A 16148-nucleotide genomic window follows, 5' to 3' on the forward strand; every position below is an offset into this window, starting at 1 on the left:
ATATATATATATATATATATTAGGTACAGTAGGGTTGAGGGTCAATTCAATTGGGAGGTGAGTTTGAATGGAGAAAAACTGGAGGAAGTGAAGTGTTTTAGATATCTGGGAGTGGATCTGGCAGCGGATGGAACCATGGAAGCGGAAGTGGATCATAGGGTGGGGGAGGGGGCAAAAATTCTGGGAGCCTTGAAGAATGTGTGGAAGTCGAGAACATTATCTCGGAAAGCAAAAATGGGTGGTATGTTTGAAGGAATAGTGGTTCCAACAATGTTGTATGGTTGCGAGGCGTGGACTATGGATAGAGTTGTGCGCAGGAGGATGGATGTGCTGGAAATGAGATATTTGAGGACAATGTGTGGTGTGAGGTGGTTTGATCGAGTAAGTAACGTAGGGGTAAGAGAGATGTGTGGAAATAAAAAGAGCGTGGTTGAGAGAGCAGAAGAGGGTGTTTTGAAATGGTTTGGTCACATGGAGAGAATGAGTGAGGAAAGATTGACCAAGAGGATATATGTGCCGGAGGTGGAGGGAACGAGGAGAAGAGGGAGACCAAATTGGAGGTGGAAAGATGGAGTGAAAAAGATTTTGTGTGATCGGGGCCTGAACATGCAGGAGGGTGAAAGGAGGGCAAAGAATAGAGTGAATTGGAGCGATGTGGTATACCGGGGTTGACGTGCTGTCAGTGGATTGAATCAAGGCATGTGTATGAGGGTGGGTTGGGCCATTTCTTTCGTCTGTTTCCTTGCGCTACCTCGCAAACGCGGGAGACAGCGACAAAGCAAAAAAAAAAAAAAAAAATATATATATATATATATATATATATATATATATATATATATATATATATATATATATATATATATATATATATATATTTATTTATTTATTTATTATTTATTTTGCTTTGTCGCTGTCTCCCACGTTTGCTAGGTAGCGCAAGGAAACAGACGAAAGAAATGGCCCAACCCACCCCCATACACAATGTATATACATACACGTCCACACACGCAAATATACATACCTATACATCTCAGTGTACTCATATATATACACACACAGACACATACATATATACCCATGCACACAATTCACACTGTCTGCCTTTATTCATTCCCATCGCCACCTCGCCACACATGGAATACCATCCCCCTCCCCCCTCATGTGTGCGAGGTAGCACTAGGAAAAGACAACAAAGGCCCCATTCGTTCACACTCAGTCTCTAGCTGTCATACAATAATGCCCGAAACCACAGCTCCCTTTCCACATCCAGGCCCCACACTACTTTCCATGGTTTACCCCAGACACTTCACATGCCCTGATTCAATCCACTGACAGCACGTCAACCCCGGTATACCACATCGATCCAATTCACTCTATTCCTTGCCCTCCTTTCACCCTCCTGCATGTTCAGGCCCTGATCACACAAAATCTTTTTCACTCCATCTTTCCACCTCCAATTTGGTCTCCCACTTCTCCTCGTTCCCTCCACCTCCGACACATATATCCTCTTGGTCAATCTTTCCTCACTCATTCTCTCCATGTGCCCAAACCATTTCAAAACACCCTCTTCTGCTCTCTCAACCACGCTCTTTTTATTTCCACACATCTCTCTTACCCTTACATTACTTAATCGATCAAACCACCTCACACCACACATTGTCCTCAAACATCTCATTTCCAGCACATCCACCCTCCTGCGCACAACTCTATCCATAGGCCACGCATCGCAACCATACAACATTGTTGGAACTACTATTCCTTCAAACATACCCATTTTTGCTTTCCGAGATAATGTTCTCGACTTCCACACATTCTTCAAGGCTCCCAGGATTTTCGCCCCCTCCCCCACCCTATGATTCACTTCCACTTCCATGGTTCCATCCGCTGCCAGATCCACTCCCAGATATCTAAAACACTTTACTTCCTCCAGTTTTTCTCCATTCAAACTTACCTCCCAATTGACTTGACCCTCAACCCTACAGTACCTAATAACCTTGCTCTTATTCACATTTACTCTTAACTTTCTTCTTTCACATACTTTACCAAACTCAGTCACCAGCTTCTGCAGTTTCTCACATGAATCAGCCACCAGCACTGTATCATCAGCGAACAACAACTGACTCACTTCCCAATCTCTCTCATCCACAACAGACTTCATACTTGCCCCTCTTTCCAAAACTCTTGCATTCACCTCCCTAACAACCCCATCCATAAACAAATTAAACAACCATGGAGACATCACACACCCCTGCCGCAAACCTACATTCACTGAGAACCAATCACTTTCCTCTCTTCCTACACGTACACATGCCTTACATCCTCGATAAAAACTTTTCACTGCTTCTAACAACTTGCCTCCGACACCATATATTCTTAATACCTTCCACAGAGCATCTCTATCAACTCTATCATATGCCTTCTCCAGTATTTCTCACATACATTCTTCAAAGCAAACACCTGATCCACGCATCCTCTACCACTTCTGAAACCACACTGCTCTTCCTCAATCTGATGCTCTGTACATGCCTTCACCCTCTCAATCAATACCCTCCCATATAATTTACCAGGAATACTCAACAAACTTATACCTCTGTAATTTGAGCACTCACTCTTATCCCCTTTGCTTTTGTACAATGGCACTATGCACGCATTCCGCCAATCCTCAGGCACCTCACCATGAGTCATACATACATTAAATAACCTTACCAACCAGTCACCCCTTTTTTTAATAAATTCCACTGCAATACCATCCAAACCTGCTGCCTTGCCGGCTTTCATCTTCCGCAAAGCTTTTACTACCTCTTCTCTGTTTACCAAATCATTTTCCCTAACCCTCTCACTTTGCACACCACCTCGACCAAAACACCCTATATCTGCCACTCTATCATCAAACACATTCAACAAACCTTCAAAATACTCACTCCATCTCCTTCTCACATCACCACTACTTGTTATCACCTCCCCATTTGCGCCTTCACTGAAGTTCCCATTTGCTCCCTTGTCTTACGCACTTTATTTACCTTCTTCCAGAACATCTTTTTATTCTCCCTAAAATTTAATGATACTCTCTCACCCCAACTCTCATTTGCCCTCTTTTTCACCTCTTGCACCTTTCTCTTGTCCTCCAGTCTCTTTTATACATCTCCCACTCAATTGCATTTTTTCCCTGCAAAAATCGTCCAAATGCCTCTCTCTTCTCTTTCACTAATACTCTTACTTCTTCATCCCACCACTCACTACCCTTTCTAATCAACCCACCTCCCACTCTTCTCATGCCACAAGCATCTTTTGCACAATCCATCACTGGATGTTTTGGCTCTGAGTGAAACAAAGCTCAAGTGTAAAGGGGAAGAGTGGTTTGGGAATGTCTTGGGAGTAAAGTCAGGGGTTAGTGAGGGGACAAGAACAAGGGAAGGAGTAGCAGTACTCCTGAAACAGGAGTTGTGGGAGTATGTGATAGAATGTAAGAAAGTAAATTCTCGATTAATATGGGTAAAACTGAAAGTTGATGGAGAGAGATGGGTGATTATTGGTACATATGCACCTGGGCATGAGATGAAAGATCATGAGAGGCAAGTGTTTTGGGAGCAGCTGAATGAATGTGTTAGTGTTTTTGATGCACGAGACCGGGTTGTAGTGATGGGTGATTTGAATGCAAAGGTGAGTAATGTGGCAGTTGAGGGAATAATTGGTATACATGGGGTGTTCAGTGTTGTAAATGGAAATGGTGAAGAGCTTGTAGATTTATGTGCTGAAAAAGGACTAGTGATTGGGAATACCTGGTTTAAAAAGCGAGATATACGTAAGTATACGTATGTAAGTAGGAGAGATGGCCAGAGAAGGTTATTGGATTACGTGTTAATTGACAGGTGCGCGAAAGAGAGACTTTTGAATGTTAATGTGCTGAGAGATGCAACTGGAGGGATGTCTGATCATTATCTTGTGGAGGCTAAGGTGAAGATTTGTATGGGTTTTCAGAAAAGAAGAGTGAATGTTGGGGTGAAGAGGGTGGTGAGAGTAAGTGAGCTTGGGAAGGAGACTTGTGTGAGGAAGTACCAGGAGAGACTGAGTACAGAATGGAAAAAGGTGAGAACAATGGAAGTAAGGGGAGTGGGGGAGGAATGGGATGTATTTAGGGAATATATATATATATATATATATATATATTATTAGGTACAGTAGGGTTGAGGGTCAAGTCAATTGGGAGGTAAGTTTGAATGGAGAAAAACTGGAGGAAGTAAAGTCTTTTAGATATCTGGGAGTGGATCTGGCAGCGGATGGAACCATGTAAGTGGAAGTGGATCATATTGTGGGGGAGGGGGCGAAAATCCTGGGAGCCTTGAAGAATGTGTGGAAGTCGAGAACATTATCTCGGAAAGCAAAAATGGGTATGTTTGAAGGAATAGTGGTTCCAACAAAGTTGTATAGTTACGAGGCATGGGCTATGGATAGAGTTGTGCGCAGGAGGATGGATGTGCTGAAAATGAGTTGTTTGACGACAATGTGTGGTGTGAGGTGGTTTGATCGAGTAAGTAACGTAAGGGTAAGAGAGATGTGTGGAAATAAAAAGAGCGTGGGTGAGAGAGCAGAAGAGGGTGTTTTGAAATGGTTTGGGCACATGGAGAGAATGAGTGAGGAAAGATTGACCAAGAGGATATATGTGTCGGAGGTGGAGGGAACGAGGAGAAGTGGGAGACCAAATTGGAGGTGGAAAGATGGAGTGAAAAAGATTTTGAGTGATCGGGGCCTGAACATGCAGGAGGGTGAAAGGAGGGCAAGGAATAGAGTGAATTGGATTGATGTGGTATACCGGGGTTGACGTGCTGTCAGTGTATTGAATCAGGGCATGTGAAGCGTCTGGGGTAAACCATGGAAAGTTGTGTGGGGCCTGAATGAGGAAAAGGAGCTGTGGTTTCAGGCATTATTGCATGACAGCTAGAGACTGAGTGTGAACGAATGGGGCCTATGTTGTCTTTTCCTAGTGCTACCTCGCACACATGAGGGGGGAGGGGGAGGGTATTCCATGTGTGGCGAGGTGGCGATGGGAATGAATAAAGGCAGTGTGAATTGTGTGCATGGGTATATATGTATGTGTCTGTGTGTGTATATATATGTGTACATTGAGATGTATAGGTATGTATATTTGCGTGTCTGGACGTGTATGTATATACATGTGTATGGGGGTGGGTTGCCCATTTCTTTCGTCTGTTTCCTTGCACTACCTCGCAAACGCAGGAGACAGCGACAAAGCAAAATAAATAAATAAATGAATATATATATATATATATATATATATATATATATATATATATATATATATATATATTATATTTTTTATTATACTTTGTCGCTGTCTCCCGCGTTTGCGAGGTAGCGCAAGGAAACAGACGAAAGAAATGGCCCAACCCCCCCATACACATGTATATACATACGTCCACACACGCAAATATACATACCTACACAGCTTTCCATGGTTTACCCCAGACGCTTCACATGCCTTGATTCAATCCACTGACAGCACGTCAACCCCGGTATACCACATCGCTCCAATTCACTCTATTCCTTGCCCTCCTTTCACCCTCCTGCATGTTCAGGCCCCGATCACACAAAATCTTTTTCACTCCATCTTTCCACCTCCAATTTGGTCTCCCTCTTCTCCTTGCTCCCTCCACCTCTGACACATATATCCTCTTGGTCAATCTTTCCTCACTCATCCTCTCCATGTGCCCAAACCACTTCAAAACACCCTCTTCTGCTCTCTCAACCACGCTCTTTTTATTTCCACACATCTCTCTTACCCTTACGTTACTCACTCGATCAAACCACCTCACACCACACATTGTCCTCAAACATCTCATTTCCAGCACATCCATCCTCCTGCGCACAACTCTATCCATAGCCCACGCCTCGCAACCATACAACATTGTTGGAACCACTATTCCTTCAAACATACCCATTTTTGCTTTCCGAGATAATGTTCTCGACTTCCACACATTCTTCAAGGCCCCCAGAATTTTCGCCCCCTCCCCCACCCTATGATCCACTTCCGCTTCCATGGTTCCATACGCTGCCAGATCCACTCCCAGATATCTAAAACACTTCACTTCCTCCAGTTTTTCTCCATTCAAACTCACCTCCCAATTGACTTGACCCTCAACCCTACTGTACCTAATAACCTTGCTCTTATTCACATTTACTCTTAACTTTCTTCTTCCACACACTTTACCAAACTCAGTCACCAGCTTCTGCAGTTTCTCACATGAATCAGCCACCAGCGCTGTATCATCAGCGAACAACAACTGACTCACTTCCCAAGCTCTCTCATCCCCAACAGACTTCATACTTGCCCCTCTTTCCAAAACTCTTGCATTTACCTCCCTAACAACCCCATCCATAAACAAATTAAACAACCATGGAGACATCACACACTCCTGCCGCAAACCTACATTCACTGAGAACCAATCACTTTCCTCTCTTCCTACATGTACACATGCCTTACATCCTCGATAAAAACTTTTCACTGCTTCTAACAACTTTCCTCCCACACCATATATTCTTAATACCTTCCACAAAGCATCTCTATCAACTCTATCATATGCCTTCTCCAGATCCATAAATGCTACATACAAATCCATTTGCTTTTCTAAGTATTTCTCACATACATTCTTCAAAGCAAACACCTGATCCACACATCCTCTACCACTTCTGAAACCACGCTGCTCTTCCTCAATCTGATGCTCTGTACATGCCTTCACCCTCTCAATCAATACCCTCCCATATAATTTACCAGGAATATATATATATATATATATATATTTATATATATATATATATATATATATATATATGTTAGAAGCAGTGAAAAGTTTTTATCGAGGATGTAAGGCATGTGTACGTGTAGGAAGAGAGGAAAGTGATTGGTTCTCAGTGAATGTAGGTTTGCGGCAGGGGTGTGTGATGTCTCCATGGTTGTTTAATTTGTTTATGGATGGGGTTGTTAGGGAGGTAAATGCAAGAGTCCTGGAAAGAGGGGCAAGTATGAAGTCTGTTGGGGATGAGAGAGCTTGGGAAGTGAGTCAGTTGTTGTTCGCTGATGATACAGCGCTGGTGGCTGATTCATGTGAGAAACTGCAGAAGCTGGTGACTGAGTTTGGTAAAGTGTGTGGAAGAAGAAAGTTAAGAGTAAATGTGAATAAGAGCAAGGTTATTAGGTACAGTAGGGTTGAGGGTCAAGTCAATTGGGAGGTGAGTTTGAATGGAGAAAAACTGGAGGAAGTGAAGTGTTTTAGATATCTGGGAGTGGATCTGTCAGCGGATGGAACCATGGAAGCGGAAGTGGATCATAGGGTGGGGGAGGGGGCGAAAATTTTGGGAGCCTTGAAAAATGTGTGGAAGTCGAGAACAGTATCTCGGAAAGCAAAAATGGGTATGTTTGAAGGAATAGTGGTTCCAACAATGTTGTATGGTTGCGAGGCGTGGGCTATGGATAGAGTTGTGCGCAGGAGGATGGATGTGCTGCAAATGAGATGTTTGAGGACAATGTGTGGTGTGAGGTGGTTTGATCGAGTAAGTAACGTAAGGGTAAGAGAGATGTGTGGAAATAAAAAGAGCGTGGTTGAGAGAGCAGAAGAGGGTGTTTTGAAATGGTTTGGTCACATGGAGAGAATGAGTGAGGAAAGATTGACCAAGAGGATATATGTGTCGGAGGTGGAGGGAACGAGGAGAAGAGGGAGACCAAATTGGAGGTGGAAAGATGGAGTGAAAAAGATTTTGTGTGATCGGGGCCTGAACATGCAGGAGGGTGTAAGGAGGGCAAGGAATAGAGTGAATTGGAGCGATGTGGTATACAGGGGTTGACGTGCTGTCAGTGGAGTGAATCAAGGCATGTGAAGCGTCTGGGGTAAACCATGGAAAGCTGTGTAGGTATGTATATTTGCGTGTGTGGACGTGTGTATGTACATGTGTATGGGGGGGGGGTTGGGCCATTTCTTTCGTCTGTTTCCTTGCGCTACCTCGCAAACGCGGGAGACAGCGACAAAGTATAAAAAAAAAAAAAAAAAATATATATATATATATATATATATATATATATATATATATATATATATATATATATATTTTCCCTGGGGATAGGGGAGAAAGAATACTTCCCACGTATTCCCTGCGTGTCGTAGAAGGTGACTAAAAGGGAAGGGAGCGGGGGGCTGGAAATCCTCCCCTCTCGTTTTTTTTTTTTTTTTTTTTTTTTTTTCCAAAAGAAGGAACAGAGAAGAGGGCCAGGTGAGGATACTCCCTCAAAGGCCCAGTCCTCTGTTCTTAACGCTACCTCACTCGAGGGAAATGGCGAATAGTATGAAAAAAAATATATATATATATATATATATATATATATATATATATATATATATATATATATATATATATATATATATATATATATATTTTTTTCTCAGGAATACTCAACAAACTTCTACCTCTCATAATTTATCTACCTCTCACCTTTATCCCCTTTGCCTTTGTACAACAGCACCATACATGCTGTGGTTTCTGTGCATTACACATGACAGCTATAGACTGAGTGTGAACGGATGTGGCCTTTGTTGCCTTTTCGTAGAGCTACCTTGTGCGCACCCGGGGCGAGGGGGTTGCCATTTCATGTTTGGCAGGGTGGCAATGGGAATGAATAAAGGCAGCATGTATGAATATGTACATGTGTATGTATGTATATGTCTGTGTGTATATGTGCGTCCATGGGCATTTTATGTATATGCATGTATATGTGGGTAGGTTGGACCATTCTTTCGTCTGTTTCCTTGCGCTTCCTCACTAACGTGGGAGATAGCAACAAAGTATAAAGAAAAAAAAAAAAAAAATATATATATATATATATATATATATATATATATATATATATATATATATATATATATCTTCTTTCTTTCATACTATTCGCCTTTTCCTGCATTAGCGAGGTAGCGTTAAGAACAGAGGACTGGGCCTTTGAGGGAATATCCTCATCTGGCCCCCTTCTCTGTTCCTTCTTTGGGGAAAAAAAAAAAAAAAAAAGAGGGGAGGATTTCCAGCCCCCCACTCCCTTCCCTTTTAGTCGCCTTCTACGACACGCAGGGAATACGTGGGAAGTATTCTTTCTCCCCTGTCCCCAGGGATATATATATATATATATATATATATATATATATATATATATATATATATATATATATATATATATATATATAGTGTTTTAGATATCTGGGAGTGGATCTGTCAGCGGATGGAACCATGGAAGCGGAAGTGGATCATAGGGTGGGGGAGGGGGCGAAAATTTTGGGAGCCTTGAAAAATGTGTGGAAGTCGAGAACATTATCTCGGAAAGCAAAAATGGGTATGTTTGAGGGAATAGTGGTTCCAACAATGCTGTATGGTTGCGAGGCGTGGGCTATGGATAGAGATGTGCGCAGGAGGATGGATGTGCTGGAAATGAGATGTTTGAGGACAATGTGTGGTGTGAGGTGGTTTGATCGAGTAAGTAACGTAAGGGTAAGAGAGATGTGTGGAAATAAAAAGAGCGTGGTCGAGAGAGCAGAAGAGGGTGTTTTGAAATGGTTTGGGCACATGGAGAGAATGAGTGAGGAGAGATTGACCAAGAGGATATATATGTGTCGGAGGTGGAGGGAACGAGGAGAAGAGGGAGACCAAATTGGAGGTGGAAAGATGGAGTGAAAAAGATTTTGTGTGATCGGGGCCTGAACATGCAGGAGGGTGAAAGGAGGGCAAGAAATAGAGTGAATTGGAGTCATGTGGTATACAGGGGTTGACGTGCTGTCAGTGGATTGAAGCAAGGCATGTGAAGCGTCTGGGGTAAACCATGGAAAGCTGTGTAGGTATGTATATTTGCGTGTCTGGACGTGTGTATGTACATGTGTATGGGGGGGGGGGTTGGGCCATTTCTTTCGTCTGTTTCCTTGCGCTACCTCGCAAACGCGGGAGACAGCGACAAAGTATAAAAAAAAAAAAAAAAAAAAAAAAATATATGAAGATGATAAATGCAGACAACCTACAGAAATGTTAAAAGCTATGTGATAAAAATTTTTCAAGAGATGGTGCCCTGCAAGTATAAAACTCGTTCACCTTGTAGAGTAAATAAGAAATTAGAATTAGGTGAAAGGAAATTGCAAATAGGTCGTCACTGGAAGGATGTATGAACAAAGACTGTCACAGAGGTGCATAGCATTGTAAGAATAAGTTCTGGAAAGAAAAGAAAAACATATAAATGATATTTACAGAAATAGAGATGTGAGAATAAGAGAAAGTGAAAGAAAATTAATCATAAAGAAAAGAGTGTTGAATGGAGGGCATCATCTTAACTTTTTTTTTACTGTTTCATCAGTATCTTACAGCTTCTGAATTGACTTCTCATAGAAGGTAAGTGGTATGCTTTGGGGATGCATTGCCAAGATATCTTTTTAACCTTAAGTTTTTATGATTTTTCAGCAAATCACACCTGTGAATTGGCTCGCTATATGAGTCTGAAGTAACACTATAGCCATCTATTGCAGGCTTTTAAACTACTTGCAAATGAATCAATTACAGTAAATGTCCTTTAACCAACAAACAAATGGCAGCCATTTGGAGTTGTTTAGAACTTACACTGATTTGCATTTCAGACTTTAATTTCATGTACTTATGAAAAGTTCAGTCGCTCATCTGAAGGTTAGGAAAATAGTAATCAGTGGAACTCAGTCCTTGCTAAGTGCAAAATTAAGTATCTCAGTTAGAGTCTTTATATTATACAGGTCAAAGATGGATTTACAGTCTTAACATATTGTTTCTATATAGGATGATATATATTTTTTGGTACTAGCATATTTTTCTTATTTGTATAATATGTTCACATGAATGTGTTCCAGTTGTCTTTATTCTTTTGCTGAGAACTAGCAATGTCTGAATATCATTTTGCATGGGAAAATGAGGAATTATTGATGTGTTGGGGGCTTGTGTGAGAAAGGCTGGAAAAAAAGAGGGGAGAGAGAAAAGGGAAATTAACTAAACATGTTTTTGAAAGAGAGAGAAAGTAATAGTGATCAGATAAAAGAAAGAATGAACAAAAAAAAGACTGAAAGAAGGAAAATGTCAATAGGGGTTGCAATGCAGAAAAGAGAGAGTGATTTTTCATAGAATTCCTTTGAGATATTTATTTTTATTGTATAATTATGCCATTGTCTTCCAGGTGCTCTGAGTGATGTGAATTCCATCTATAATGACCCTCATCAGTATGATGGTGATATGGATGATACAAGCATGTCTTCTCGTGCATCTTCCAGAATATTTGATTCAGATGCAATCATCTCATTTGATCAGATCAATGCATATTACGAATCTGAGTATGACAATTATCGTCCAAGTGCAATGGCCTCAGATGGCTTTGACACAGAACCCTTGTCTGATGTGGATTTGGATGGAATTGATGGAATAAATTTACAAAATATTAGATCGATGTCAGAAAGCATAACCAGAAACTTTGGACAGCCAAGAAGTGAGACTGATGTGGACAGTGATGTATGATATTGGGTGAAGTCTTTAATAGAAGGCTATTGTATCGAAACAACAGTATGAATGTGGATCTCTTTTGATCTCTCAACAAGCACTAATAGTAACCACCTTCATGACTGATTATGCTCAACAGTATAATCAAGAACTACTAAAGAATGGTATCACAAAGATTTGTCTAATCCTCGCATAAGCATGGAATGGAATAGTCACGTAGAAAAGTTCTGTTGTGGGATTTTATTTGTCTCTTTACAGAAAAGGGTTAAAATACACATTTCATGTTCACAGAAGTCTTTGACTCTCATGCAGAAATTACTGCAGTGTTCATGATAATTTTATGTCTGCATCAAGACATGTTTGGTGATCCACAAACCCATTGGGTGTTGTATGGGGTTTTGTATTTCATCATGGTGAGGTAATGCACTATATTAGTGAGTTGACTAGAAAATATGACTGATATAGCTAATTGTTACCAATTACATTTGGGGAACATATTATATGTTTAATGTTTAAATTTTTTTGTGTGACAACCAAAGCCTGAGGTTAGCATAGATGTTAATTTGTGAACACATAAATGTATTATATACATGGAAGCTTCAGTTTTATAACAGGGTAATACAGTAATTAGTATCATTAAATTTAAGGATGTGATTTATGAAGCACAGTTAATAAGAAATATTCAGTGAGAAAATCAAAGGGTTATATAGTTACAAACTGGAAATTGTACAGTTATGCTCACATCCTTTTCCATTGTGGAGAAAAGATTGCATTCTTGTTACCCTTTGAATTAATGAACATTGCAGGATTTAATTTCAAATTTCAAACCATAAGGAAAAAATATCATTGATACTGATTATACCCTTTTTTGGGGGAAGATTGGTAAAATGAGCATACTTGAAACTTTGATTATGCAGTTTTTAGTTTGTTTTATTTAATTTGGGAATTTAGATATAAAAATATGTATATGTGATTCACAGTAATGCAATCTATGCATGAATAAATTTAAGAGGTGAATGATCATTTTAGGCATCAAAAACACTAAAGGTTATTTTGTATATTTTGCAAAGGAACTTTTAGTACAGTGATAATAGATATACATTATGTATCATAAATTAGTAGGGACTTAAAATTATTGTTAAGAGTGGAGAAATTGAAAACATAGATTTCTGACATTATATTTGCATGAAAAATTGTTTTGGCTGCATAATTGTAATGTTAGCTAAGAACTGTAAATGTTTCATGTGGATCTTGGAAAAGTTGGAGTAAGTAATTGATATTAAGTTTGATTTTGTGAAGTTGTAATATATTCTTCAAGTAGAATATGTGGGATTTGAAAGTTATGGAATATTTGATGGGTATCACATGCTGCTATGGGAGAAATATTGAATATTCAGCAGGTAGATATGGTTCTGATGAAGCATGTAGAATATTCAGTAGACTTTATATATGGCTGTGTATATGTAAAATCTACATTAGATATGGTTTATACAGAGCTATCCATTCATTTTTAAGACTTCAACAAAGCTTAATCCCTAAAAGTTGGAGTTTTGTATCTTGTACTGCAGAAAAGCATTTTTAAGGGTCATTTTCTTACATATTATATTTGGCTCTTGAGAGAGTTATATAAATGTCATACATTTATGGGTATGTGTGTACTGCTTATACTTTTAGAGGATTATGCAAAATTTAATTGTAACATAAGGTAATCTTAGATTATTTATTTTATGAAACTATGTACTAAAGCCTTAAAATTAAACAGGTACTCAGGAACATACATAGATTATAAATATAAAAATCTAATTTGTGAAAATTTCTGTTAGAATATAGGTTATGGGCTTCTCATATGAAAAGTATCTTCTCAAAATATTAAGAAATTTATATTATGAATTTAAGCGTAATTTGGTTCTCTTCAATAAAAGAATGTGGCAATAAAGTGATAGGATAAAAACCAAATGGAACCAAAGATACTTAGAACTTCCATTAATCCTGTATAGGTAATGTAGCTGTACTGGAGAAGATATATGTACATGTACATCTATTATCTTCTCAGAAATATATTGTATAAAGATATTAAATTTGTATAAAAGTCTTGATATGGTAACTAGATTCAAAAGATTTACAAAGCTGCCTTTATGTCAATATTGTATGTTATACAGTTATCTGCTCAGTATTTTGAGCATCTCACCATCAGTTTTTCATCCATTTTCATTGGATGTAAATTATAGACATAATTTTTCAGATTAGATTGTTGTCTTTATGATTATTTTTCCAAATGCATTGGAAAATAATTTGTTGTAAATTATATGTTTTAAGATGCTGTATCACTTGAGCCATCCATCACATTGTGAACAAGTTAGACCATTCACTTTTTTCAATACTATCGGGTATAGTAGCTTCTAAATGTAATGCAAACTTTATAACTTTTTTGGAGTACACTAGTATGTCAGTCTTTTTAAATTGCTGGTGCAGGAATGTTATGATGCAGCATATTCGGGAAGACTACAACAAACCTTTAAGTCTAATTTCTAAATTTCACCAGTAATTATATAATCATGCATTCCAAATAGAAACTTTTTGGGTAATTGTTATTTTAACTGAACCTCAGTCCTTTGAAATTGGATGTCTTGTTTGGTCATACAAAATATTATCTAATTCCTCTTAGTGGTTTTGTTGAGTATAACTGTATGCAAAATTATATATATATATATATATATATATATATATATATATATATATATATATATATATATATATATATATATATATATATATATATATATATATATTGAAATCTAGATCTGTTCAAAATAGAGAGCCTTACTGGTGCACTAATTAGGCTGCTAAAATTCTTTTATGTAACATATGTAATTCTTTTGACATGTATAGTAGGTGGTCCTCGGAGGTTTTGATGCTGTTAAAGAGTGATTTTTGCATAGCCCTACATGTCCAAATGTCCTGTGTGTTTTATCACAACCCAGAGGAAACTGTAAATGTTGTATATAATGAAATGCAATAGTTTGGCCATTGTTTAATTTTAAGGATTCATTTTTATAGCGAATCAGAATCATTTGAATTTATTAAACATGCAGTCTTGGTGAAGAGATTGACAGTGCACAGTAGTACCTTGTAGATTTAACATTTACCAAGTAATACAATGAATCAATTTCTTATTATTTTACACATCAACACTATTACATTCTCTTACACAGAAGAGCAGTTATGAAATAGAAGTGCTAGAATGAATTCCTCTCATGTCAACTTTCATCAGTGAAAGAAGGCAAAGTCATGGGATGCATGATTTTTCTTGGACTTGACATTGTAAAAGATGCATACTTTGCAGCCTGACTTGTGCTGAAAGTTAGACCATAAATAGATGAGCCAGAATACTTTTACAAAGTATTTACCATCCCCAAACTGCCAACCACCATGAGATAGTCAGTCATAGCTGCAAAATATCTTTAATTCCTTCCCTTATTATCTTGAGTATACTCAGGCTGAGCTTTTGTGTGATTAGTTATTTTACCAAGTTGACTTGGGTTTCTTAAATTCAGAAAATTATTCTATCTATTATATCTCTCTCTCTGATGCTCATTCCCTCTGAGAACTCCCTCAAGGGGGTGGCCATGACAAAAGAGTTTGGTAAACTCTAGTGCTGCTTCTTAGCCTTTAATACCTTATCCTTTATAGGCCACTGGCAGAGGACTACTCTAGCACAGTGTTTTAAGGAGTTCCTACACAATGTTCCTGCTCTCTACTTCTACCTTGTATGTCTACTTAATGTTTGTACCTAATGTTTCAACCTACTACTTTTACCTAATGCATCTACTTAATATTCCTACACAAAGTTCCTACCTACTGTTTCTACCAAACTCTAATGTTCTTACCTTTTACTTCATCTATTACTCCTACTACTTTCACAAATGGCAGGGCTAGTTTATAACACTTACCACAGGAAAATCTCAAGTTATGAAGAGATAGTTGTGTGAGTTATGTGTTCTCAAGTGTTACATGTGATAAGGAGTGATTGCATGTTTGTGGGCAGAATGCCAGCAGTTCACCTGTGGGTGAGGTAGAAAGAAAAGACAGCGATCTGGGTCAGAGGAGTGCAACTGACAACCACTGAAGTGCTGGCTCATTATGCAACCATTATTATCCCTCCCAGTACCCAGGCTGGTAGTGTTAGTAATATAACCTCCCTGGTCCTAGGTTATTTAGGGTTCCAGGTACTTTTTCTATCATTCCCAGCTGACAAGAGCATAGAAAGTGCCATGCCTATTAAAAGATGACTCTGAAAACATTTATTTTACATCTGCAGATGACAGCATGACAAGCCATCTAGCAGAGGAGGGGCAAGTGTGTGGTTTATTCCTGAATGCTTTCCCATTGCTTTTGTCCCAGTATGCTGAATGATGATGAATATGATAGTAATGACTATGCCGACACTCAAATGAAGATTTTTATCTAATGAGGAGAAAAGCTTCAACAAGAATAGTCCACTGTTTGTTTACATGGGCAAACAAAAACAAGTGGAGATCTGAGAGTCTGGCTAATTTTGGATTGCCTTTCCACTATTTTTCATCCTCATTTTTCCAAGTGAT

The 16148-nt window shown here is 38.8% G+C and overlaps 1 protein-coding gene across 6 annotated transcripts in view; it reads left to right on the top strand.

The window, feature by feature from the left end:
- The window catches only part of LOC139750214 (adenylate cyclase type 1-like), an 836862-nt gene extending 822292 nt beyond the window's left edge, over window positions 1-14570 (top strand). For all 6 annotated transcript variants that reach the window (XM_071664687.1, XM_071664693.1, XM_071664690.1 and 3 more), the window contains one exon: window positions 11231-14570. In XM_071664687.1, coding sequence (XP_071520788.1) covers window positions 11231-11565 — 335 coding nt within the window. In that variant the 3' untranslated portion in view covers window positions 11566-14570. The remainder of the gene's footprint in view (window positions 1-11230) is intronic.
- Window positions 14571-16148: the final 1578 nt, after the last annotated feature.

The sequence above is a fragment of the Panulirus ornatus genome, chromosome 9 (assembly GCF_036320965.1).
Source record: "Panulirus ornatus isolate Po-2019 chromosome 9, ASM3632096v1, whole genome shotgun sequence".
NCBI classification, from domain to species: Eukaryota; Metazoa; Arthropoda; class Malacostraca; order Decapoda; family Palinuridae; genus Panulirus; species Panulirus ornatus.